The sequence below is a fragment of the Hyperolius riggenbachi genome, chromosome 5 (genome assembly GCF_040937935.1).
Source record: "Hyperolius riggenbachi isolate aHypRig1 chromosome 5, aHypRig1.pri, whole genome shotgun sequence".
Taxonomy (NCBI): Eukaryota; Metazoa; Chordata; class Amphibia; order Anura; family Hyperoliidae; genus Hyperolius; species Hyperolius riggenbachi.
In genome coordinates, this window is record NC_090650.1 from 105978415 (window position 1) to 106003511 (window position 25097).

A 25097-nucleotide genomic window follows, 5' to 3' on the forward strand; every position below is an offset into this window, starting at 1 on the left:
CGCGAAATGCTTGCATTTTAGGTATGAATGAGGCCTCACAGTGCATTTGTTATTTTGCACTGCAACGCTCCCACTGTGAACGTCGCGCTATCAATTTTTTTTTTATCACCCTGATTGAATCTGCTAGAAACCGATGCCCCAAGTACTGGTACAATCAATAATTCAATCAATTGGAGCCAAAAATTGTTCAATCGTACCAGATAGAAAATTATCGAACAGTGCAACTCTGTGGTTTGATAGATTTTTAATAGCTTTCATGCTGAAATCTATGAAAAATTATGCCTAGTGTGGACAGAGAGGACCCTTCATTAGATTGGAGAGTGATCGATCTTTAGGCATAGGCCACATCTGGTGCCCATCTATTTGTGTATAGGCACCTTCAGCCTGCTGGAGGGAATTGGAACAGAACATGCAGCAGTCTCTGTGATACGTGATCTAGGCACACCGATCATGCCATAGATACACACACACGTGTGCTCCGCGCCCGCTCTTATCTGTAGCTAGAAGATGCAGCATCCAGCTCAAGCTCCCCGGGGCCGCAGGTGGGCGTGTCAGAGCGCTGACAGGTGGGTGTGGCTAGTGGCGGGGAAGCCAGCTCACGGGTTGGTTAGGAGACCAATGAGCAGCGAGCTGCCAGATTGATTGGCAGGGGAAGGCCCCGCCCTCCACGGGTGTTGTGGTTTCACCCCGGCAGTGCAGAGGCTGCTCAGGGTGCCGGGGAGTCCGGGATTCTGAGGGTGAGTCCGGCTGATGTGCGGGGATGCATGTGGCTCTGGCTGTACCTGGCTATTGGTATGCACGCTGGCATGTGCGATCTCCATACACATATGTTCTTAATCATGCCGCTACATGTGTGCATCTCCTCCTGTGATGTGTGTATGCCGGGATCCCTGCAGCCAGCACAGCGGCTCTGATGGGAGAAGTGAAAGCTGCATATGCTGTGTGTGTGCCCTGATCGCAGAGGAGCACAAAGCCACAGCTGTCATATGGCTGCAGCGCAGAGTGACCGCCTGGCAGGCTGTGTGATGGAGCCTTTGTGGTGTGTGCCTTGTGCAGTGTGCATAGGAAGAGCCTCGGGCTGACACTGTGTGTGTATGTACTGTGTGTGTGACACTGTGTGTGTGTGTGTGTGTGACACTGTGTGTGTATGTGTGTGACACTGTGTGTGTATGTGTGTGACACTGTGTGTGTATGTGTGTGACACTGTGTGTGGCACTGTGTGTATGTGTGTGTGACACTGTGTGTATGTGTGTGTGACACTGTGTGTATGTGTGTGTGACACTGTGTGTATGTGTGTGTGACACTGTGTGTATGTGTGTGTGGCACTGTGTGTATGTGTGTGTGACACTGTGTGTGTGTGTGTGACACTGTGTGTGTGTGTGTGACACTGTGTGTATGTGTGTGTGACTCTGTGTGTATGTGTGTGACAGCTGAGGTGACATTACACATTCTCCCACACACTCCCATGTCCTCCTCAGTCTGCTACTTCTTCCAATCACCACCCCAGTCACATATGAATGGGCCATTAATTCTTTTAAAATGAGCCTGCTGGATGTAAACACAACTCTCATCATCCTTTGCATGGCCAGATAATGTCACTTTGCTGTAGATTTTTGATTTACAGGAACAGAAATTGTTTGAGACTGAGTAAAATCTTTGCATGGGGCAAATCAGTGTTGAATGATTAATTAAGAGATTTATTGTTTCTGATTTTGCAATCTAATTAACCCTGTGCAAAGGTCTGGTGCAAAGATCCCTGCTAATTCTTATTAAAAAAAAATCAGGAAGTCTAATTTCAGATAACATCTGTGTACGCTGCTATTAAAATGGGTGCCACAAAAGCTATTTTGTGTCTGTGTGTACATCTATTTCTAGATAACTGTGATTACAGTTCTGTGATTTCTCTTGCGTTTTACTTTCTGCAGGTAACCAATGCCGTGGATTGGATTTTTACCTTCTGCCCTTGCATTTTAACCTACTGATCCTGAAGCCTCAGGTGATAGCCCAGAGCACAGAATTGTTCTGAGGTGATCTTGCAGAGGAAAGAAGTAAAAGCCACAGCAGAAGAAGCTCTGCTGCTGACAGCCTCATGGCTGAACCAGGTGGGGGAGGAGGAGGTGGCAGTGGGGACAATGGTAGTGTGCCCTCTCAAGTGGATGCTTTATTTGCTAAACGAACTACAACCACAAGCAATGGTGAAAGAGGGAGTGAAGAGGGCAGTGAAGAAAAGTGTAAAATCGAAAGTATGACTGGAGGTGGATTGTCCAATGGGGATTGTGCCCCAGTAGATACCAGAGAGGAGAGTGGATCTGCTCAGCCTGAGAGCCCTAGCATTGACAAAAATGGCAAGCCAGGAATTCCTCGCAGGAGCAGTATTATCAAGGTGAGGGGACATTATACTTTTTGTTGTGTATCAGTCGATCACAGCAGTTGCAAAAAAAATATGACTTAAAAAAAATCTGCTTTTATCCTTTTTATAATCATAAGCTAAACATTCTACAACAGATAACTGAGTTGATGGATGTTACAGATAAGACTTCATTAAGCGATGTACAGTCATTAGCATTCAGCTTGTAATAAATGTAAGCGCAACTTACAGTCCCAGATTTTCATTGCCTAATTTGGGATTATTTATGATGAAAATCTAACATTAGTAGTTGTCCCACAATGCCGTTTAGAGATATGTTGGGCCAGATAGGTAAAAAAATAATACGAATGTCCACTATGGTTTGCCGCTTCCCATTTGTCCTCCATTTCTCTATTGAATTGAGCAGCGTGTTTATACAGTGATTGTTCCTAAAAATGTCACCTGAAACTATCATGGAGGATCATTTTGGCCAATGCTTTTTCATTGCCTTTGTGGGCTTTTAATTCCAGCTATGCTATATTGATGAAATAGTACTTTGTTGTGTTGTACTGATATACTCATAAGAATTTTCTCTCCTTTATTTATTAATTCTGTAAATGCAAACTGACTTCGGGCATTTTGGAGTTGTTATGCATTACTGTCTTAGTCATTAAGGTACTGCTAAAGTGCCATAACCCATAAAAAAATAATTATTGTTTACATAAGTAAAGATTCTGTTATGTTCCTCTGAGTGAAATATTCTCCTAATGCACAACTCTTCACTGATTTCAGGAAATGGAAGCTGTGCTAGCAGATGACAACCACTGGCTGTCAACCAATAGCCATCAGGTGTGATCATCAGCTAGTGAATTTCATATGCTAGCATGCCTTTTACTTCCTTAGTCAGTAGAAATCTGCATGTAAGGAGAATGTTACTCAGCTTTCTATCATCTCAGCTATTTCCTTGAGGTTATTGTGAGGGACCGAGGGCAGAGTAGTCAGGCAGGTTGAACCCACCGTGAGGGCTGGAACCCACAAGAGCGCTTTTCTGAGCATTTAGGGAGCGCTTGAAAACGCTAGCGATTTCCAAAAACGCTCAGCTAATGTTAACGGATGTGCCAACTTCCACTGGAGCGTTTGCGATCCCCAAAATCAATCGCAAGCGCAGGACATGCAGCATTTTGTTAGCGTTAGCGCTTCAATGTAAAGTATATAATCACTGGCGTAATCGCTCATCAAAACTTGCACGAAGCGATTTTGCTAGCGTTTTTAAAGTTAATGTACACTGTAATAATTAAAAATAAATGAAAGGACCAATCAGACTTTAAATCGCTAATCGTTACACAACCGCTGGCAAATTGATTACACTTTCTAAAATCGCTCCTTAAAACGCTCATGAAATCGCTTACAAACTGCTTATACAAAACGCTAGCGATTGTGATTAGCGATAGCGTTTTGTAGTGGGTTCCAGGCCTGATGATGATTTTTTTCAATTGATCAATGCATTGACCAGATTTGTAGTTAAACAGCTCAAATTCGGATGTTCTGGTTATATGTAAATATCTCTGTGCTGGTTCAGTAGAAGAGGGCATGTCAGCCAATCAAATTCCATTTTAATGTGTTTAGTTTGAAATTCTGTAGTGAACTCCCAGTATAGTACTGCGTTACTTAGGCCTACTTTTGAATAGTAACTATGAAGTAACCAGAAACTATGCTTATCTGGCACCAGCTGATCGCTTTGGGTTCTGGATAACGGGGATTTTAATGTATATGATAGCCCTGAGTTACTGCAAATTACTTTTACTGTGCATAACTATATGAAGCTAGTATATTGTGTGTGTATACTAGTATATCGTGTGTGTATACTAGTTTATCGTGTGTGTGTGTATGTCACCGGTTCGGTTGTGTCCTGAATTATTGATTTTTTTTTTTTTTTTTCCCCCTCACCAGAAAGTGCCTAGCAGTTTCCGTTGCACTTATTTGTGAAAAGTAGATTTTTTTTATTTTTTTTATGTAAAATTTTGGCTTATTTCAACTTTGGTCGCCTGACGATAGTCTGTGGTTGTTTTTGGTGGTAGAACATCCTTCCTGGCTGTCTGCTGGTTAGAATGCTCTGCCCTACCTAGCAGGAAGGGGTGGGATTTGCAGGAGTGAGCTACTACTTGAATTAAGTACTGTAGTGGTCGGGCAAGATTTTACATCATATTTGACCACCAGGGATGACCTCAGGTGACTCCACTCGCGGTACCTGTACCATTCCAAGCATGCTTTTTTCTTAGTTGTGGAATATTCATAATAAACCTGAATGTGTAAAGGTGCTCATGAGATTATATTACTCACAATCGTGGGTAGGTGGCAAACTGTCAGAAAGGGGTATATGCTGAAAAGCACCATAACAGATCCTTCTATATGTTTCCCGTTTGCTCCTGATCTGGTGACTTCTCTCTCTGTGTAGTGACAGGTAGGATGACAGGCTAGTGGCTTTGATTTGGCGGACCAACATTCCAAGAAAAACGACACTTTTTGCCGGTGGTTTTCATAGTAAGTGCTCCTGTCAAATAGCTTCAAGGGAGAGGGCATCAGCCAGCTTTTTCCCAGCTTCGGATGCAGTCAGTATAAGGCCTAGAACTCACCAGGGGCCATATGCAATTCATTTTTTCACCTGAGTTTTCTCCTAGGTGAAACCTTCAAACTTGTCAATAAAATGCCTTTTAAACTACCAGCAAGCAAACGAATACTGAAAATATTTTTTAGAGTACTTTTTCACCTACTTTTTGGTACTTTTTCCATTCCAAAATGCTAAAAAGTTATTTTAAATCCAAAATGAAAAATTATCTCCTAGGAGAAAACTCAGGTGAAAAAGTGAATTGAATATGGCCCGGGGAGCGCTTTTCTGAGCGCTTTGTGATTTGAAAAGCTCTTGCTAATGTAATGCTATGGGTGTGATCCCACTCGAGCGATGTGATTGTATAAAAATCCCCCATAGCATTGCATTAGCAAGAGCTTTTTCAAGGGTTAGGGTTTGAGCCCTAACCCTTTCATGCCCCGACCTCACTACCAGATATCTGCTTTAATACAGTACTCAATACTTAATAATACTACTACTACTAATAATAATAATAATAATAATAATAATAATAATAATAATACTCAGAATAACTTCGAAGAATACATCAGCTTGCATTGTAGGTTTAATCTGGGGACTTTGATATAGTGGAGTCTATACTTGCATACTAAAGTTGTTACTTTTGTCACATGACTACAGAGATGCATCCTGAATGGTTGCTATATGTTACCATAACTGTTGCATTTCACACCACTGAAATAAGCACTCTTGTTGCATTTGCAGCAGTTTAGAGCACTGCGTTTTGACAGTTCGTTTGATTATATAGGCTGAACAATTCCCAATCACCCAATTTTCAGCATGAGCTAGCGATTTGCTGAAATATGTATTTTGTGTGTTTTATGTGATCTGTTAGCAGATTCTATATCCTGCTGGTTTTAGCCCTGAAGAGGCAGATCATGTGATTGGGGTTAATTCCCTCCCTCCCATGGTTCTGCAATTTTGTGAAAGTTCTTTAGTGTGAATGTGGGGTTTGTTATTAGTATATAGGGATGGGTGTGAACCTGAGCTGTATGCATCTTGTGCACCGGATCTCACTAGAGGAACTGTGTGTTTCATGCTTGTGTCTACAACTTGGGAGCTGCTACATTTTGTCTCATTGTGTCAAATTGTTGACAAATGTCTGATTTAACCTGAAATCAAGTGTCCTGGCTTCTTCATCGATCTTGCTTTGCACTGGATTAGGTTAATCTAAGTTAAGTGTGTTTTTGTATGACATTGTTGTCGTTGCTTCAGAACACTGAGAAATGTTTGTCAACCTTGAAACGTTCACAAAGCTGTTGTAATCACGTCTTGCAGACATTTGGAGGATGCAGCAGAATTTGACACGCTAGTCTTCTTGTTTTGTATAATTCTCTGTGTTGACCATAGTTGGGAGGCATGATATCGGATTCGGGCAAAAACGGTGCTGTAAATTTGGGTGCTACTTGCGCCGCCATAGGCCATAGTTAAATAGTGCCTATAGCGACACTTGGTCAGTAATTTGGGAGTCTTCAAGACGGAGCCCAGATTATGATAAAAACAGTGTCACTTGGCCACCAGCAATAGCTTGAAGCTGAATTACGTTTTACCCAGAGTGTCCCAATGGAAACCTGGAGGGGGGATAGTAATTAACGCTGCTGGGACTTTTGCAGGAGCAGGGCGAGACAATTTTCAGCTTTACCCTGCACCCAAATTACCCAGCGCCTTAATTACATGTATGCATGATATCTGCATATTGGACATGTGGTAATAGGATCGCTGCCCATCAGAACTCATTTGTGGCCTCCTCAAAAGTCAATAATAGCCTCTAGATTGGAAACAAATGCTTTAGTGTAGAGTTCAGGATCCTATCTCAGAACAAAAGCTAAAAGAAAAACACTTCAAGTTAGCACATTTTAAATAGGTTATAAGGGAGGTGCCAAAAGGGGGTGTGGTCAACAAAAGCAAAATCAGTTAACCCTTTGCACACTCACATGCTAATGGTTTTATTCAAATCAGTTATCCAAAAACCACTGCTATACCTACAGCTGATTTGAAAGCCCGGGGTCTTTGTTACAGATCCTGACTTTTAACTCGGACGTAGGGATAGCAGCGGTTCCTGTATGATGGATTTGCATGTGAGTGTGCAAAGGGCTACACAAAAGCTAAAGAAATCTCTACGGAAAATGCAGAGGAATGATCTAGTGTACTTCTGATCCTATATTTTAACCTCCCTGGCGGTAACCCTGAGGCAGGCTCGCGACGGAAAACCACAGCTCAGAGCAATCCTACCTAATAGAACCCCTGTGTCTCTGCATCCCGTGTGTGTGTGTCTGCTTTGCGCTACTGCACATGTGCCACAGAACAGCCGTTGTTGGGGCTAGAGCAGGACAGCCAGGGGGCCAAGCGGACAGGTGTGTGTGCGCGCGGTGGGAGCACATGCATGCGCGCTGACAGGTGGCAGCGGTGACAGACCTAGAGCCCATTATTAAACGGGTTAAGGTCCCTAGTTTAATAATAAAGGTGGAATTTCCCTTAAAGGTTTCCCTGCCGCTGGAGTAGAGCTGAATTTAAAGTAAAGACATAAAATCTCAAGCTACAAGTTTATCTCTGTAGGGTAATGGATATGCATGTCTTTCAGCATAGAGCTACAGTGCAGTAAAAGCAGTCTGCATATACAGTAATACAAAAGTTGCTGGTGTGTATGGATGATTGTAGCCATGAGCAGATCAGAATGACCGCACTCAGCTGTACAGAGATGTGTGTATGTAGAACTTGCATGTGTTCTCACTTTTTGTCACTATAAGGCCTCTTGCACACTGCAAGCGATTCCGATTCAGATTCCGCTTTTTAATCGGTTTTTACATCCGATTCCGATTTGCAGTTTGCTCCCTGCACACTGCAAATCGGAATCTGAATCGGATGTAAAAACTGATTAAAAAGCGGAATCAGAATCGGAAATGCATGTATTGTGCAAGAGGACTTAAGGTTAATAATCCAGAGCTTTAAATGAGGCCCGAACCATGCTGTGTCCACTGCTGTGCATATTGGCGAGCCAGGCAGGGGACTAAAAAATGAACGGGTCAAGATCTGCAGTGATTTCCTTTGGGCCAGGTATAATCAACCCATTTTGTTTGAGTCTATTTCCATCCACTGCAATGGCCCTCTGCCAGAGGTTACAGCACATCTGTCAGTATAGATACGGCACCACTACAGCAAACTCAACTCAACTTGAGCCTTCCTGCAGCCTTCCTGCAGTTTGGTGAGGTTCACCTGCAGCACAGTTTTCCCTGATGTGTAATAAGATATCATAAAATGTGTGTGTTGCTGTGACAAACACAGCCTGGAAGGGATAAGACGTTCAATAGGCTTCTCTACATTCCGAATTGTTACAAACCCCAGTTGAGCATACATCTTATGTATGTATTTACAGTATGTTTGGTTTACTTGATAGCGCACTTCATATGCATCATCAGAGAATATTTTAAAGAGAAATGTAATTTCTAGTTAGGAAGATGATGGCTCTTACAGCAAATCTATGATAGGGAGGGGTAAAGGATACTTTAGTAGTGGGGAGCCTTTGAATTGTCCAGAGGCTTCTGGTTCCACCACAGGGTCCCTCTTCTCTTCTGCTTGCACCACTGTGGATGAAGCTGGTTGTGCATGAACACTTAGTCCTTCTGGGCATGCTCGGACCTTACTCTTACATGCCTAGTCCAGATGCGCTCATCCATGGTAGGAGCGCAACTGCAAGAGACCAATCTGACAAGCTTTTGTCAATTAGGTTGAGAGGGACCTAGCAGTGGAATAGAGGGCTGCAGGAGGATCCTGGTAGCTTCTGGTTTATCCAGAGGCTACCCACTACGTGAAATGGACCACCTTGCAGCATTGGAAAAACGTAGTCAACTCAAATTACCTGTTATCCACAATCGTGTATAAATATAGAAGTTATTCTATGAAATTTACTGAAGTGTGGTTCTCTTGGTTGAGTTCTACCGACGCCCTTGTTGACCCTACCACTAATCGCTTGACCCTAAATAGAATACATTTTGTGTAACATTCTGGGAATATCGTTAGTATATTGAAGAAGTTCAGTAGTTCATAATTACTTTGTATGGGAGCTGCATAAACAGCATTAGCAGATGCCAGTCATTAATGTAGGTTTTCATAGTACTTACCAAAGTGAGGTGTTTAAAGAGAACCCGAGGTGGGTTTGAAGAATATTATCTGCATACAGAGGCTGGATCTGCCTATACAGCCCAGCCTCTGTTGCTATCCCAAACCCCCCTAAGGTCCCCCTGCACTCTGCAATCCCTCATAAATCACAGCCACGCTGCTGACAAACAGCTTGTCAGAGCTGGCTGTGTTTATCTCTATAGTGTCAGTCTGCTGCTCCCCCCGCCTCCTGCAGAACTCCGGTCCCCGCCTGCATCCCTTCCCTCCCTGCTGATTGGAGGGAAGGGACGGGGGCAGGGACAGGAGCTATGCAGGAGGCGGGGGAGCAGCTGAGACTGACACTACAGATGTAAACACAGCCTCACAGCATGGCTGTGATTTATGAGGGATTGCAGAGTGCAGGGGGACCTTAGTGGGGTTTGGGATAGCAACAGAGGCTGGGCTGTATAGGCAGATCCAGCCTCTGTATGCAGATAACATTCTTTAAACACACCTCGGGTTCTCTTTAAAGAGAGTCTGAAGTGTCATAAAATGCCACTTTTTATGTAACATTTATGTTCAGCAGTTTCGCCCTAACTTAAACGCTGCATCCCTGCGTCAGATCGCTACATTTAACCCCCCCCCCCCAATCCCCGTGGTGAAAATGCGGGGACCGCTTCCTCATAGAGGCAGAGCTTTGGGCTGCAGCTCTGTCTCCATGCGTGTCAATCCCCGCTGATCGCCGCCTCTCCCTGCCCCTCTGTCTTCCTTCACTGAGAGGGGCGGGGTAGAGGTGGCGATCTGCAGGGATTGACGTGAAAGGAGGCAGAGCTACAGCTCAAAGCTCTGCCTCCCCGGGCAGCAAAATCCACCGTCCAAGAAAGTCATGGATTTTTGCCCTAAAATTTGGGGGGTTTAAATATAGCTATCTGCTGCAGGATGCGGCGTTTTAGTTAGGGCGAAACTGCTGAACATAAATGTTACATAAAAAGTGGGTATGTGTGAGACTTCAGAGCAGCCTTTCTCAACCTTTCTACCCTGGAGGAACCCTGCAAATAACTTTTGGTTCTCAAGGAACCCCTGCAAACAATGTTTTGATCTTGAGGAACCCCTGCATTTATTTTGCAGGAGGCTTGGTCTTTAAAAGTAGGTGTGGCTGTTTATTTCTCTACACCCAACATAGGCCTGGTGCACACCAGAGGAGTTTTTCTGGGCGTTTTGAGTTTTTAAATCTGCTGCTAATGTTATCCTATGTGTCTGTGCACACTGGAGCAATGAGGTTTTGGAAAAAACCCCATAGCATTACATTGGAAAGAGCTTTTAGAGGTTTCAAAAGCTCTTCCCAATGTAATGTTATGGGTTTTTTTACAAAACCTCATTGCTCCAGTGTGCACAGACACATAGGATAACATTAGCAGCAGATTTAAAAACTCAAACCGCCCAGAAAAACTCCTCTGGTGTGCACCAGGCCTATTACACTGCCACTCATTTATACTGTGCTCATTATTATTCTTACCCCAATATAGTGCTTCTTTTTACAGTACCTCCTATTATAGTGTGCTCTATTAGACTTCCCTCACGATGAAGTAAAATGCCAAGGAACCCTGGTTGAGAAAGCTTGCTTCAGAGTCTCTTTAAGATTAGCTATACAGATAAGATTGTTTATTTCATCACTTTATTTTCACTTCAGGTTCACTTTAAAGGTGCGTAAGCACACACCACTGTAATGAACGACGGGTCCGACAGACCCTCCCGCTGGGCGGGCGTTCTGCGGACAGTAGACCCTGTGTACAGTCTGTCAGACAGACTGATAAGGCTGTTTCTGAACGATCCACTGAGCCGAACGTTCAGAAACAGCCTTGTCAGTCTGCCGACAGACTGTACACACCACTACTGTCTGGAGAACGCCCGCCCAGCGGGAGGGTCTGACGGACCCGTCCACTACAGGTCAACATCTGCAAGGAGTTTGTATGTTCTCCCCGTGTCTGTGTGGGTTTTCTCCGGGCACTCCGGTTTCCTCCCACATCCCAAAAACATACAGGTAAGTTAATTGGCTTCCCTAAATTGGCCCTAGACTATGATACATACACTACATGATACATTCATAGACATATGACTATGGTAGGGACTAGACTGTGAGCCCCTCTGTGGGACAGTTAGTGACAAGACAATAAACTCTGTACAGCGCTGCGTAATATGTCGGTGCTATATAAATACTTGAATAAATAAAATAAATTACAGTAGTGCGTTTGTACGCACCTTAAATATAATTTATTGTATGCATGACTTTTCAGCACTTACCTGATAATGCAATTATCTCTGTTCTGTCCAGAAGGCACAGTATTAGCATACACTGTACTTTCAAGCACAGCATGCATAAACGCAGTCGGCAAATTAGCAAGGATTGTGCCTTGACTGTATAGTCTTTCATTTCCTCTTAATACAACGTACGTTTTGACTGTCTTCTAAGATGGCTTATATATTCTATAGTTAGGATTCAGTGTTTGATTACCAACATGCAGACATTCAGATCTTTCATCCAGAGCATAAAGAAATCTGGCAGTTTTATCAAAAAACTGTTTGCTAATTTAGTTTGTACCTTTCACTTTCTCACACTTCTTATTGCTGACAGGTTTTGGACTAGTTCATCTCCTCATGGGGGATTCTCAGTATGTTTGGCAGTTAAATTGAGAAACTGTCATTCACTGAGAGCTTTTTAATATTAATTGTGCTGCTTGATGCGATACAAAGCAATGAGAATCTCTCTCACATAGGGCTGCAGACCCTTAGGCCACATACAGACATCAGACCATAGTCTTTGGAAAATGAAAGATCACAGACCAATCTTACCACCCTTCCTGTAGTATAAGAGCCATACTCTACACAGTCTTTTCTATGGAGCTGAACTCCACATCAGGAAAAAATCTTTGCAAGATGCTGCACACACAGATTCTGTACAGACACAAAAGATCAGTATCTGCAAAAGATCTGTCCCTGCCAAAAATCCATTCCTGCAAATTGCAATGATAGTCTATGAGATCTGCAGATCATCATACACACATGATTTAACTGACATTCATCTGCAGATCTGCAGATCTGAAAATCCATCCTGGTGGATCTGATCTGCAGATAAATGTCAGTTAAGGTGCGTACACACGTCAGATAAAAATGAAAGATCACAGATCAATTTTACCCCCTTTCATGTAGTATGAGAGCCATACTCTACACAGTCTATTCTATGGAGCTGATCTCCCCATCAGATAGAAATCTTTGCAAGATGCTGCACACAAAGATGCTGTACACATTCAACAGATCAGTATCTGCAAAAGATCTGTTCCTGCAAAAGATCCATTCCTGCAAAATGCATTCATAGTCTGACATCTGCAGATCTCATACACACCTTGTTACAGGACATTCATCTGCAGATCAGACAATTATCTGCCGATCTGAAGATCCAACCTGGTGGATCTGATCTACAGATAATTGTCCGTTAAACAAGGTGTGTACGAGATCTGCAGATATCATAGACTTTGAATGCATTTTGCAGGAACGGATCTTTTGCAGGAACAGATCTTTTGCAGATACTGATCTGTTGCATGTGTGCAGCATCTTTGTGTGCAGTATCTTGCAAAGATTTCTATCTGATGGGGAGTTCAGCTCCATAGAATAGACTGTGTAGAGTATGGCTCTCATACTACATGAAAGGGGGTAAAATTGGTCTGTGATCTTTCATTTTTATCTGACGTGTGTACGCACCTTTAAATCATGTGTGTATGATGATCTGCAGATCTCATAGACTATCATTGCAATTTGCAGGAATGGATTTTTGGCAGGGACAGATCTTTTGCAGATACTGATCTTTTGTGTCTGTACAGAATCTGTGTGTGCAGCATCTTGCAAAGATTTTTTCCTGATGTGGAGTTCAGCTCCATAGAAAAGACTGTGTAGAGTATGGCTCTTATACTACAGGAAGGGTGGTAAGATTGGTCTGTGATCTTTCATTTTCCAAAGACTATGGTCTGATGTCTGTATGTGGCCTTACTCTCCTGCCTTCATCATATGCTCAAGGAATGAGCATTCCCAATCAGCATCGGATTGATTAACCATTAGACATGCTCAAACTTGTGAAGGGAAGTTGAAATGAGAGGGGAAGTAGGCTGCCATATATATTTACTTTTAAACAATATTAATTGCCCGGCAGTCCTGCTGTTCTCATTGGCCGCAGTAGTGTCTGAATCACACACCTGAAACAAGCATGTTGGCCGTCTTGACAGATTTTTGTTAAATCTGCATGCTTGTTTAGGGCCTATGGCTAAAAGTATTATATGCAGAGGATCAGAAGGTCAGCCAGGCAACTGGTATTATTTAAAAGGTAATAAATATGGCAGTCACCATATGTCTCTTGCCTCGCGTTCCCTTTACTTTAATAATTTTTTATTAGTCAATGTTTTATATAATCCAAGGTGTACCGTATATACTCGCAAGCAAGCTGACCCGCATATAAGCAGACCCCCCCCCCCCCCCAACTTTTTCCTGAAAAACCAGGAAAAAATGATTGACCCTCATATAAGCCGGGGGTAGGAAATGCTGGCCGTGTGATTTCCCCCCCCCCCCCCAGTGTGTCCCAGTATAGCTAGTGAAGTGCCCAGTATAGCTAGTGAAGTGCCCGGTATAGCTAGTGAAGTGCCCGGTATAGCTAGTGAAGTGCCCGGTATAGCTAGTGAAGTGCCCGGTATAGCTAGTGAAGTGCCCGGTATAGCTAGTGAAGTGCCCGGTATAGCTAGTGAAGTGCCCGGTATAGCTAGTGAAGTGCCCGGTATAGCTAGTGAAGTGCCCGGTATAGCTAGTGAAGTGCCCGGTATAGCTAGTGAAGTGCCCGGTATAGCTAGTGAAGTGCCCGGTATAGCTAGTGAAGTGCCCGGTATAGCTAGTGAAGTGCTCGGTATAGCTAGTCTAGTGCTCGGTATAGCTAGTATAGTGCTCGGTATAGCTAGTATAGTGCTCAGTATAGCTAGTATAGTGCTCAGTATAGCTAGTATAGTGCCCAGTATAGCCAGTATAGTGCCCAGTATAGTGCCAGGTATAGCTAGTATAGTGCTCGGTTTAGCTAGTATAGTGCTCGGTTTAGCTAGTATAGTGCTCGGTTTAGCTAGTATAGTGCTCGGTATAGCTAGTATAGTGCCAGGTATAGCTAGTATAGTGCTCAGTATAGCTAGTATAGTGCTCAGTATAGTGCCCGGTATAGCTAGTATAGTGCCCAGTATAGTGCCAGGTATAGCTAGTATAGTGCCAGGTATAGCTAGTATAGTGCCAGGTATAGCTTGTATAGGTAGTATAGCAGTATAGGTAGTATAGTGCCAGGTATAGCTAGTATAGTGCCCAGTATAGCGCTCAGTATAGTGCCAGGTATAGCTAGTATAGTGCTCAGTATAGGTAGTATAGTGCCAGGTATAGCTAGTATAGTGCCCAAGTATAGCTAGTATAGTGCTCAGTATAGGTAGTATAGTGCCAGGTATAGCTAGTATAGTGCCCAGTATAGCGCTCAGTATAGTGCCAGGTATAGCTAGTATAGTGCCCAAGTATAGCTAGTATAGTGCTCGGTATAGATAGTTTAGTGCCCCAGTATAGATAGTATCGTGCTCGGTATAGCTAGTATAGTGCCAGGTATAGCTAGTATAGTGCCAGGTATAGCTAGTATAGTGCTCAGTATAGGTAGTATAGTGCCCGGTATAGCTAGTATAGTGCCCAGTATAGCTAGTATAGTGCCCAAGTATAGCTAGTATAGTGCTCGGTATAGATAGTTTAGTGCCCCAGTATAGATAGTATCGTGCTCGGTATAGCTAGTATAGTGCCAGGTATAGCTAGTATAGTGCCAGGTATAGCTAGTATAGTGCTCGGTATAGGTAGTATAGTGCCCGGTATAGCTAGTATAGTGCCCAGTATAGCTAGTATAGTGCCCAAGTATAGCTAGTATAGTGCTCGGTATAGATAGTTTAGTGCCCCAGTATAGATAGTATTGTGCTCGGTATAGCTAGTATAGTGCCCCCCGGCTCAACCAACCCCGCCCCCCGTGCGGCCGCCGCTGCTATTAGCTTACTGTGCGGCTTCCAATAGTCCCCTCTCCGTCTCCCACATGTAAATAGCTCACAGCAGCTCGCTCCACGACGGCTGCTGTGTGATGACAGGAAGCTGTAGGCAGAGCGGTTTCCTGTAACGGCGAAGTGTATCGCCGTTACTATAGAAACCGCTCTGCCTACAGCTTCCTGTCATCACACAGCAGCCGCCGTGGAGCGAGCTGCTGTGAGCTATTTACATGTGGGAGACGGAGAGGGGACTATTGGAAGCCACACAGTAAGCTAATAGCAGCGGGGGGGGGGGGGGGGGGGGGGGGGGGCGGCCTACGACCGAGACTTGCAAGCAGTCCGACCCCCCCCCCCCCCCAACTTTTGGCCCACTTTTGGGGGGTCAAAAATTCGGCTTGCTTGCGAGTGTATATACGGTAATCTATAAAAACAAATATATATAAATATATATATTATTTTTTTTTTTTTTTTTTTTTTATAGAGCGCCAACATATTTTGTGGCGCTGTACAGAATAGGACAACAAGGGTTACATAACTGACAATGATATTGTTAACCACACTACCATTCGCCCTACCTCTCAAGCCCGTTGTCTGGGTGTCACCCTGGACTCCGCACTCTCCTTCACTTCCCACATCCAAAACCTCACAAAGTCCTGCAACTTCCACCTTCGTAACATCTGTAAGATTCGCCCTTTCCTGACCTCTGCCACCACCAAACTCCTCATCCATGCCCCCATAATTTCCCGCCTTGACTACTGCAATGCCCTGCTGTCTGGTCTCCCTATGACCCGAACAGCCCCACTGCAGTCCATCATGAATGCGGCAGCCAGAATTATCCACTGTTCCCATCGCTCCACCACGGCAGATCCCCTCCTAGAATCCCTCCACTGGCTTCCTATCCAGTCCAGAATCAAATTCAAGATAGTGTGTCTGACCTACAAATCTGTCCACAAAACTTGTCCAACCTACATTTCCGATCTTACTCAGAGGTACACACCTAGCCGCTCACTCCGCTCTTCCAATGAACTTCGCCTAACCGCCCCCCGCATCACCCAGTCCCATGCACGCCTCCAGGACTTCTCAAGAGCTGCTCCAACACTATGGAACTCCCTACCTCCACCCATTAGGGCAGCCCCCTCCTTCAACATCTTCAAGAAAGCCCTCAAAAACTCACCTTTTCACTCTGGCCTACTACCCCTCACAAGTGCTCTAAACCTACAGCTGAACTCTGGTCCCCTACCGTTCGTGTCCTTACCTCTCCCTCTAGATTGTAAGCCTTTGGGCAGGGTCCTCCTCCTTTTGTGTCCTACCTGATCATGCACCTCCATTACTGTGAACCCATGCTATGCATCTGAGTGAACCTAACTTGCCTAATCTACATGCTCAATCCAATGACTAAGCATTACCTGGCACTCATACTGTGCCGTGTGATCTGGTTTTCTATTATTCCTGTATTGTCATATTGCTGTATGTCACCCCTAAATATTGTCTGTAACCTAAATTAATGTTCAGCGCTGCGTAATATGTTGGCGCTTTATAAATACAATAAATAAATATACATCAAATAAGGACGCTGGTATAAAATACAGAACTAGCGATTACAATGACAGATGTAACATGCGGAATAGAATGTATAACAGAGAGCAAGCTGTTAAATGAATAAAATTCCAAGACACAAAAGGGTGAGAGAGCCCTGCCCTTGTGAGCAGGGCTGTGGAGTCGGTCCAAAAATCCACCGACTCCGACTCCTCAGTTTAGGATTCCACCGACTCCGACTCCTCTAATTTGCATATTACAATTTTGTTGATTAAAAGTACGGTATGTAACATGAAATTCGTCTCATAACTGCCAACGCTTAGGAATTTTACAAGACAACTGAAGTGAGAAGAATATGTAGACTACTATATTTATTCCCTTTAGACTAAAACTAGTCCTTGGTAAGAGTACTTGTAAAAGGTACAAACCGGAACAAAGAACATCTATCAGGCCCTAGGCAATGTAAGTGTGGGTACATGTAAGAATGATGTGCAGGTACTCTGCAGGGGAATGAGGAGATTGTAAACAGACAACACCTCTGTGTTCAATGTGCACAGCATTCTCAGTGGATTCCCTGCAGCTCTGTGGGGATTGCATATGTAGAGTATAGTACTACTGTGAAACAAAGTAAACCTGAGACAGATGAAATTAAAGTTTTATACATACCTGGGGCTTCCTCCAGCCGCCTTCAGGATAATCAGCCCCTCGTTGTCCTCCTCCACCACCTGGATCTTCTGCTATGAGTCCAGGTACTTGAGCCAGTCCGGCGTAGTGCGCATGAACACACTCCACCGCTAGGAGCATACTACACCTGTGCAGCACTATTGCGCAGGTGCAGAATGTTCCTGGCTGTGGGAGTGGCATGCGGCCGGACTGCGCTGACTGGCTGAATTACCAGGACTCATAGCAGAAGATCCGGGTGGTGGAGGACAGTGAGGGACTGATTAGCCTGAAGGGGGCTGGAGGAAGCCCCAGGTATGTATAAAACTTTACTTTTCATCCGTCTCAGGTACCCTTTAATTTGTAGTCACCAAACCAAATTTTAATAACATATCAAATTATTTGATTTCATCAGCAAAGGGAGTGCATACATTTGCATAAATCAGCATCAGTGCAGAATTATTTCCATCTCATTGACCATCTCTATTAGTGACACAGCTACACATCAGGCTTTATTCTTACAGCATAGATGTTATTTAGTATATATGTTACGGCCAGAACCCGAAGTTTGGCCACTTCTAGTTCTGGCCGGCCACTTCGGGTTCTGGCCGGCCAATTCGCGAAGTGCCCGCTGCGCTGCGGCCAATGTTAGAAACGGATCGTTTAACTCTGATATGAATGTATCTTCTGGCCGCAGCGCAGCGGCCAAACGTATTAATTTGTTGCAATTTTTAGCCGGCGGCAATGTAACGATTCAAGCCGCCGGCTTTTTCATCTGCCTCATCTCTCTCCCTCTCTTTCTTATGGGCAGCCGGCGGGGGGGGGGGGGGGGGGGGGGGACACGCGAGTCCCCCCGGGAGTCGTTCGTCGCAGCAGGGGCAGCAGAGCGGGGAGGCTGCAGACATTGCTTCTGCCAGCACCCGCTCTGCAAGAACGGCAGGCTTCCCTGCCGCGACGAACGACTCCGGAGGGACACGCGTGTCCCCGCCCGGCTGCCCATAAGACAGAGAGGGAGAGAGATGAGGCAGATGAAAAAGCCGGCGGCTTGAATCGTTACATTGCCGCCGGCTTAAAATTGCAACAAATTAATACGTTTGGCCGCTGCGCTGCGGCCAGAAGATACATTCATATCAGAGTTAAACGATCCGTTTCTAACATTGGCCGCAGCGCAGCGGGCACTTCGCGAATTGGCCGGCCAGAACCCGAAGTGGCCGGCCAGAACTAGAAGTGGCCAAACTTCGGGTTCTGGCCGTAACATATATAAGAGATTCCTGTGTACGCATCATATATACAGTCACAATCAGATATGTATATCTGACCTTAAAAATACGGGGACTGCTTTATTGAAGCAGCCCAAGTAACTAATTTTGATTGGTTTATTTCATTTTTGTGGACTAAGCACAGCTATTACTGTATATATACATTATTTTTAATGACTCTTATCTGAGAAATAGAACATTTTATCATATTTTCTATTTTAATTACAGTTACAAATTCATTAGGAGTCGGAGTCGGTGCATTTTTTCCCGACTCCGACTCCGACTCCAGGCACCCAAAATTGCCGACTCCACGACTCCGACCCCACGACTCCGACTCCGACTCCACAGCCCTGCTTGTGAGCTTACGATCTATTGGATTCAGTGTGAATATTCCAGTTTTTCTCTTGGGGTCAGCTGGATAGGATACCGGTAATGCTTTTTCCTTTTGATGTGGGATTTGAGTACGTAAAACAGTAAAGTGACATTGGGCAAGGCTCCCTACCTGGTTGCCCATGGAGCATGGCCCTAGGTGGCTGTAGCCCTGAAACACTCCAGAAGAAAAGCGCAATATAAATGTTCTGTGTCTTGTCTTGATAAAGCGGTCGCATTGGCACACAGGCTTTCTTTTCTGTCTGCAGTCCATGCTTGGATGCATCATGTAGAGATTTGTCTATTGCAGCTTCACATTGGAGACCATTATTACTGAACAGTGGTAATTAGCCGTTGGCTGTGTTGGATGCTGATTTTGACAGGAAAAGGAAAAAGATTGCTTTGTGTGGGAAGCGGCTTGAATACATCAGTTAACCTCATGTAGTGGACACACATTAATGGGCTGTAATTTCCCTTCTGCTGTCTCCTACCTGGCCTGTTCTCAGAGTACAGTGATTTACACCGGGAACAAGTAAAGACAGACTATTACATTGCCACACAGAAATGCAATGCAGCCACAGTAAACTAAAAATAATGAAACCTGCTGCAGCTAAATGAGTTTTGGAGTCAGGTTTATAGAGTTGAGAGCCAAAAACCTGTCATGGCGTAAAGGAGGAAGCGAACCTCGTGCAGATTGTGGAATGCCTGCCCTCCTGTCTCCTAATGAAGTATTAGCAACAAATAAATGTATCCACTTAAAGCAGCAGGGACAGCCATACTATCTCAGGAAAAGTAGATAAATACCTTTTCTACTTGCATAACATATGGATTGTACTGTCCACGTGTGATTTCTGGGAATTGTATATCGTAAATAAAGAGAAAACTGTTTTTGCTTTTTTTTACTCTTACTACTTTTTTTTTAATTTTTTTTCTTTTCCTCCTAGCTGGCTTTGTAAACACATATGAGCACAGCATAGATTGTATTTTAGCAGATTCTGCAGAGGGGTGAGGTGTATTTCCCTGCTCAGCCATGTGTCACACTGAACTGTCCTCAGCCAATCAGGAATGTGGGAGGGGAGATACCAAGCTTCCTTCTCCCTAGCAATGTACCAGAAAGTCAGGCTGACTGAGATAAGATTCATTACAACAGAATCATTTATGGTTATATTGGAATGCTTACAATGCAGATTGCGTAATAAACACAAAGCAGTAGCTAAATGGAATTAGATTTTTTTTGTGACTGACAATCCCGCTCTCAAGTAATCCATATGCTCTTTCGGAACATTTTTTGATGATTGTTAGACCCGAATTGCAGGATGTTGTGTGATGACATGGTTGAGGTAGTAACTATGGAACGTAAACAATGTCAAGGGACAGTATTGATCTTAAAATCCAGTTATGGCCTTTTTTTTTTTTTGTTTTTTTTTTGGTTCTCTTTTTGTCCCCCCTACCTTTTTATAATAACATACAAATATAACCCCCTCTGCGCTAAAAACCCCTGCTACATACTCGCCTCTAGTGTCCTCCTCTTTAGGAATCGCATCACTCCACCCTCCAAGTGGGCTGCCCTCCTGTTCCTTTTACTAGCCTCAGAGCCTGCTTTCCCAGTGTTGTCCCCATCCCAGGGCTGCACCATAGGGAAGATTGTAAAGGAAGAAGGCAATATATGCCAAGCATGCTCCCTGTACTGCAGCCAAGAACCCCTTCTCCCCCGCCTCCCCCTGCGCATTTATCTCACAATGCTCGACCCTGTAGCACTGGTTACCAATAAGGATGTAAGGGGGAGTTTAGCCAATCCCCCCTAGATGACAAAGGGCAAATGGCAAAACCTTGCTGGAACCTGCGATGTACAGTCCCTACTAGAACCTCAGAGCTCTAGTAATGGAAAGGTGTATGTGTTGATCATGCTGGCTGCAGTAGTGTCCAAATCACACACCTGAAACAAGCAGGTAGGGTATGGTGGAGCTGACAGGAGAATGGGGAAAGTATTGTGTAGATGGATTTTGAATGCGAATTCTCCCTCACTGCCGATGCCATAAACATACTCCAGCACAAATGGGCATTTATAAGAATCCAAATCTCTTCCTTAAGGCAGGGGCCACACTTGAGTCGGCATTGTTTTTTAATGGATGAATCTGCATTCATCCATTCCTAAATGTCATGTTGAAAGGTGACTGAGCTATGCACACACAGTAAGTCAGAGCCCCCTAAAGCAGCTCATAACACAGGTGCAGGCAGCAGTGTGCATGGATCTGGCGGCTGCTGCTGCTTTTAAGGGGAGCTTTGTACGTCTTCTGCTTATGTCTTTCCTTGGGAGAGAGCGTAAACCAGTCTGTGTCTAAATGTTGGCTTTGTCTGCATTAATCGTATCATCTTGAAGTGTGTTTGTTTGGATTTGATGCCAGGGTTGCATCATCCACCCAAAGAGTCGCCCACCTTATTGGGTATCAGGCTTTACCATTATTAGTGCAGGGTGTACTTCAATTTATGTTTCATTATTATGCTCCCTGACCTTCTTATATCATTTTATTCTTGTTTAAAGTCCATTGCAAAAAGTGTTTCATTTTATTTGAGCTGTAATAGATACAGGTAATATGCGTGTAAACACATGTAACTGTTGTCAGTTGAAGGACTGCTTGACTCCTGAAATAAATAGATATATTGTAAAATTTGGGATACCGTATACACTCGCATATAAGCCAAGGCATCCACTTTTCCCTCAGAAACCAGGAAAAAGTGATTGACTCCACAAAACAGGGGACACGAGTAGTCTTGAGCAGTGCACTCTGCACACCATGTTGCAGTGGATGGGGGAGTGCTGCAGTGGATGGGGGGCATGGACACAGTAGGGAGCTCCTCTGCCCGTAACAAAACCTGCTCCACCAGGGGGTAACTTTTTTTTTTTTTTACCTATTTTGGTTCCTGGACATAGTTTCTACGTCCAGGAACCATGCGCGCTACCGCGCGCCCCCGCGGCCGATCGTGCACGCGCACTCCCGGCCGCGGATTCGGTAGCCATGGAATCAATGTATCGGGCTATGGAGCCCGATCATTGATTCCTCTCCCCCGCTGAAAAAGCGACAGCTTCTCTCGGAAGCTGAGCTTTTTCTGGCCGTCTCCTTCCTGATGCGTCACTCTAAGCGCGTGCTACGCTTAGAGTGACGTCATGTAAACAAACTCATGGCCGCCATCTTGTGTAAAAGTAATACTACACCTGAAAAAAACAAAACAAAAAGAATTAACACACATTTACATTATAAATCTATTGTCTACCTCCCACCCTCCCAAAAGTACCCAAATAAAATGTTTAGTATAAAAAAAAAACCCATTACAATAAAAAAAAAAAAAAACATGTAAATATTTACCTAAGGGTCTAAACTTTTTAAATATCAATGTAAAGATGAAATATTTCTATATTATTTTTTTTTTATTTTAAACTTGTAAATAGTGATAGATGCAAAATGGAAAAAATGCACCTTTATTTCCAAATAAAATATTGTCGCCATACATTGTGATAGGGACATAATTTTAACGGTGTAATAACCGGGACATATGGACAAATACAATACGCGAGTTTTAATTATGGAGGCATGTATTATTTTAAAACTATAATGGCTGAAAACTGAGAAATAATGAATTTTTCCATTTTTTTCTTATTCTTCCTGTTAAAATGCATTTACAGTAAAGTGGCTCTTAGCAAAATGTACCCCCCACAGAAAGCCTAATTGGTGGCGGAAAAAACAAGATATAGATCAGTGCATTGTGATAAGTAGTGATAAAGTTATAGGCTAATGAATGGGAGGTGAACACTTCTCACGTGAAAACGACGGAACCTGAATGGGTTAAGCACATATTTGTGCTGAAAAATTAGACTTATACATGAGTATATAAGGTAAGTTCTTATTTACTTTAATTAGATTTGTACATGCCTACTATATCCTATGTTCCTGCAGATCTGAAACCACTTAGAGTGTTGTAAATTGTATGCAGAAGTGTTTACAATCACCCCAAAACCTGGATCAGTGCATAAGGTATTACTAATGGGGCAGATTACACTCATCTCCCCCTACAGATTAACTTCCAACTGTATAACACTCTCTGATATATCCATAGTTGGATCCAGGGCTGTGGAGTTGGAGTCGAGGAGTCAGAGTCGGAGCAATTTTGGGTGCCTGGAGTCTGAGTCGGAGGTTTCATAAACTGAGGGGTCGGAGTCGGATGATTTATGTACCGACTCCATAGCCCTGGTTGGATCACCCAAGATCAGCCTAGGTGCTTTCCCAGGACATGATGAATGTTTATGGGGCCAGTCACCACATATGCAGCTTCACTCTGCCCTCCTATACCAACTTAGCTGCTCTTTTACTGGTTCCTGACTTTTTGTATGGGCTAATGTTATTACTTCATACTATCTTGAGAATAACAGTAAGGTCCCTTTCACACCGGGGCAGTGCAGAATTTTTACCACACCCCAATGCTGGGCAATAATAACAACATTTGTATAGTGCTTGCTGCTTTTGCTCCCCCATTTGGGTCCCATGTGGCTTACGTGATCGCACGTGGTGCATGTGTGGAAAATTCATTAACCTATTAAAAATGCAGGAGTCTGAGGTTCCATAAACTGAAGAGTTGGAGCCATAGTGGGAGTCAGTGGATTTATGAGTCAGCTTCAAAGCCCCGTGTCCTGCCCTCCCCTCTGCATAAAACAGAATAGGCTGCATGGCAGAGAACTGAGTTACATGACAGTACAGTGAACTGTCACCCGAAACAATCGAGAGAGAATATTATGTGATTGTTTTTCATAGAGCCTGCCTGAACTTCGCAGTCATAGAAACCAGTTGGTTATACTGTATAGGGAAAGCAGAAAGAAACACATTCTTTACTGATGGCTATGAACAAAGGAGAACTTGGAAGCCCTGAGCTTAGGTACTATAACTTACAGCCTTACTGAAGTCTTTCATGAGAATATTTCAGTCACTATATTAAATGTCAAAGTCTGGGATCTGGCAGAATCAGAATCATTTCAGAATCAGAATTATTTATTTGGCAGCCTTGGTGCCAAGATGAGATTGGTTTTGTGAAAAGTCCTGTGTTGTCAGCCCTGGGGATTTTATTTGTTGTCCTGGAAATGCAGAGTTTCTACATCTCCTCTTCTTCAAGTAACCACGGTAATCCAGCCATTGCATTGGTGCTGATGTTGCAGTGTGAGGATGTGAGGTGTATGATAATTTCTGTACAGTGAACTATAGCGTTACTTTGTGTCTATACTGCTAATCTACATGGTGTCACTCCATTACAGGAAGTCCAAAACTGGCTAGACATACCTATAGTGTTCACAATACTACCTTCCATTTTATAGTTTTGTTTCGTATTAGATGTTGTTAGATATATTGCTTTAAAAAAAAATTATAAACCTAATAGTATATAAGGCTGGATTCACAGTGGTCAGTTGCATTACACACGCGTTATGAGTGTGAACTGCAGTGGAAACTGCCCATAGACTTTAATACTAAGCCTGCATGCAGCGAGTTAGGATAATGTGATCAGTTACAACACAGTTCTGTGAACAGGCCCATAGAACTGTATGCTACTGACCACTGTGAACTATCCTTAATAAGACTATTAATCAGGACAAAGAAAACAGGAAAGAGAAGGTACCCTATAGAAAAAAACAAACAAACAAACAAATTCTCCTCTTACATATCCTTCATCCCTCTCCCCTCCTTTCCTGTGTTGTTGGGTAGCCAGAACTCTACAGATTTATGTTTCCACATTTGGGCTTCGGCTAGTGCTCTCATCTTGCAGCCCCTGGTCCTTAGTTTGAATCCCAGCCAGAGCAATATCTGCACAGAGTCTGTATGATCTCCTCATATTAAAGTGTGTTTCCCCCATGCACTCCGGTTTCCTCCTATATCCCAAAAACCTACGAATCAGTGAATTGGCTTCCCTCTAACTTGGCGCTAGACTACGATACATACACTACATGATACATGCATAGACATATGACTATGGTAGGGATTAGATTGTGAGCCCCTCTGAGGGACAGTTAGTGACATGACAATATACTCTGTACAGCGCTGCGGAAGATGTTGGCGCTATATAAA

At 43.7% G+C, this 25097-nt stretch overlaps 1 protein-coding gene across 1 annotated transcript in view; it reads left to right on the forward strand.

Annotated features, from left to right (window-relative positions):
• The first annotated feature begins 648 nt into the window (after positions 1-648).
• The window catches only part of PLCL2 (phospholipase C like 2), a 295004-nt gene continuing 270555 nt past the window's right edge, over positions 649-25097 (forward strand). Inside the window, exons 1-2 of the mRNA XM_068236101.1 lie at positions 649-737; positions 1926-2383. Of these exons, the coding sequence (XP_068092202.1) occupies positions 2090-2383 (294 nt within the window). The 5' untranslated portion in view covers positions 649-737; positions 1926-2089. The remainder of the gene's footprint in view (positions 738-1925; positions 2384-25097) is intronic.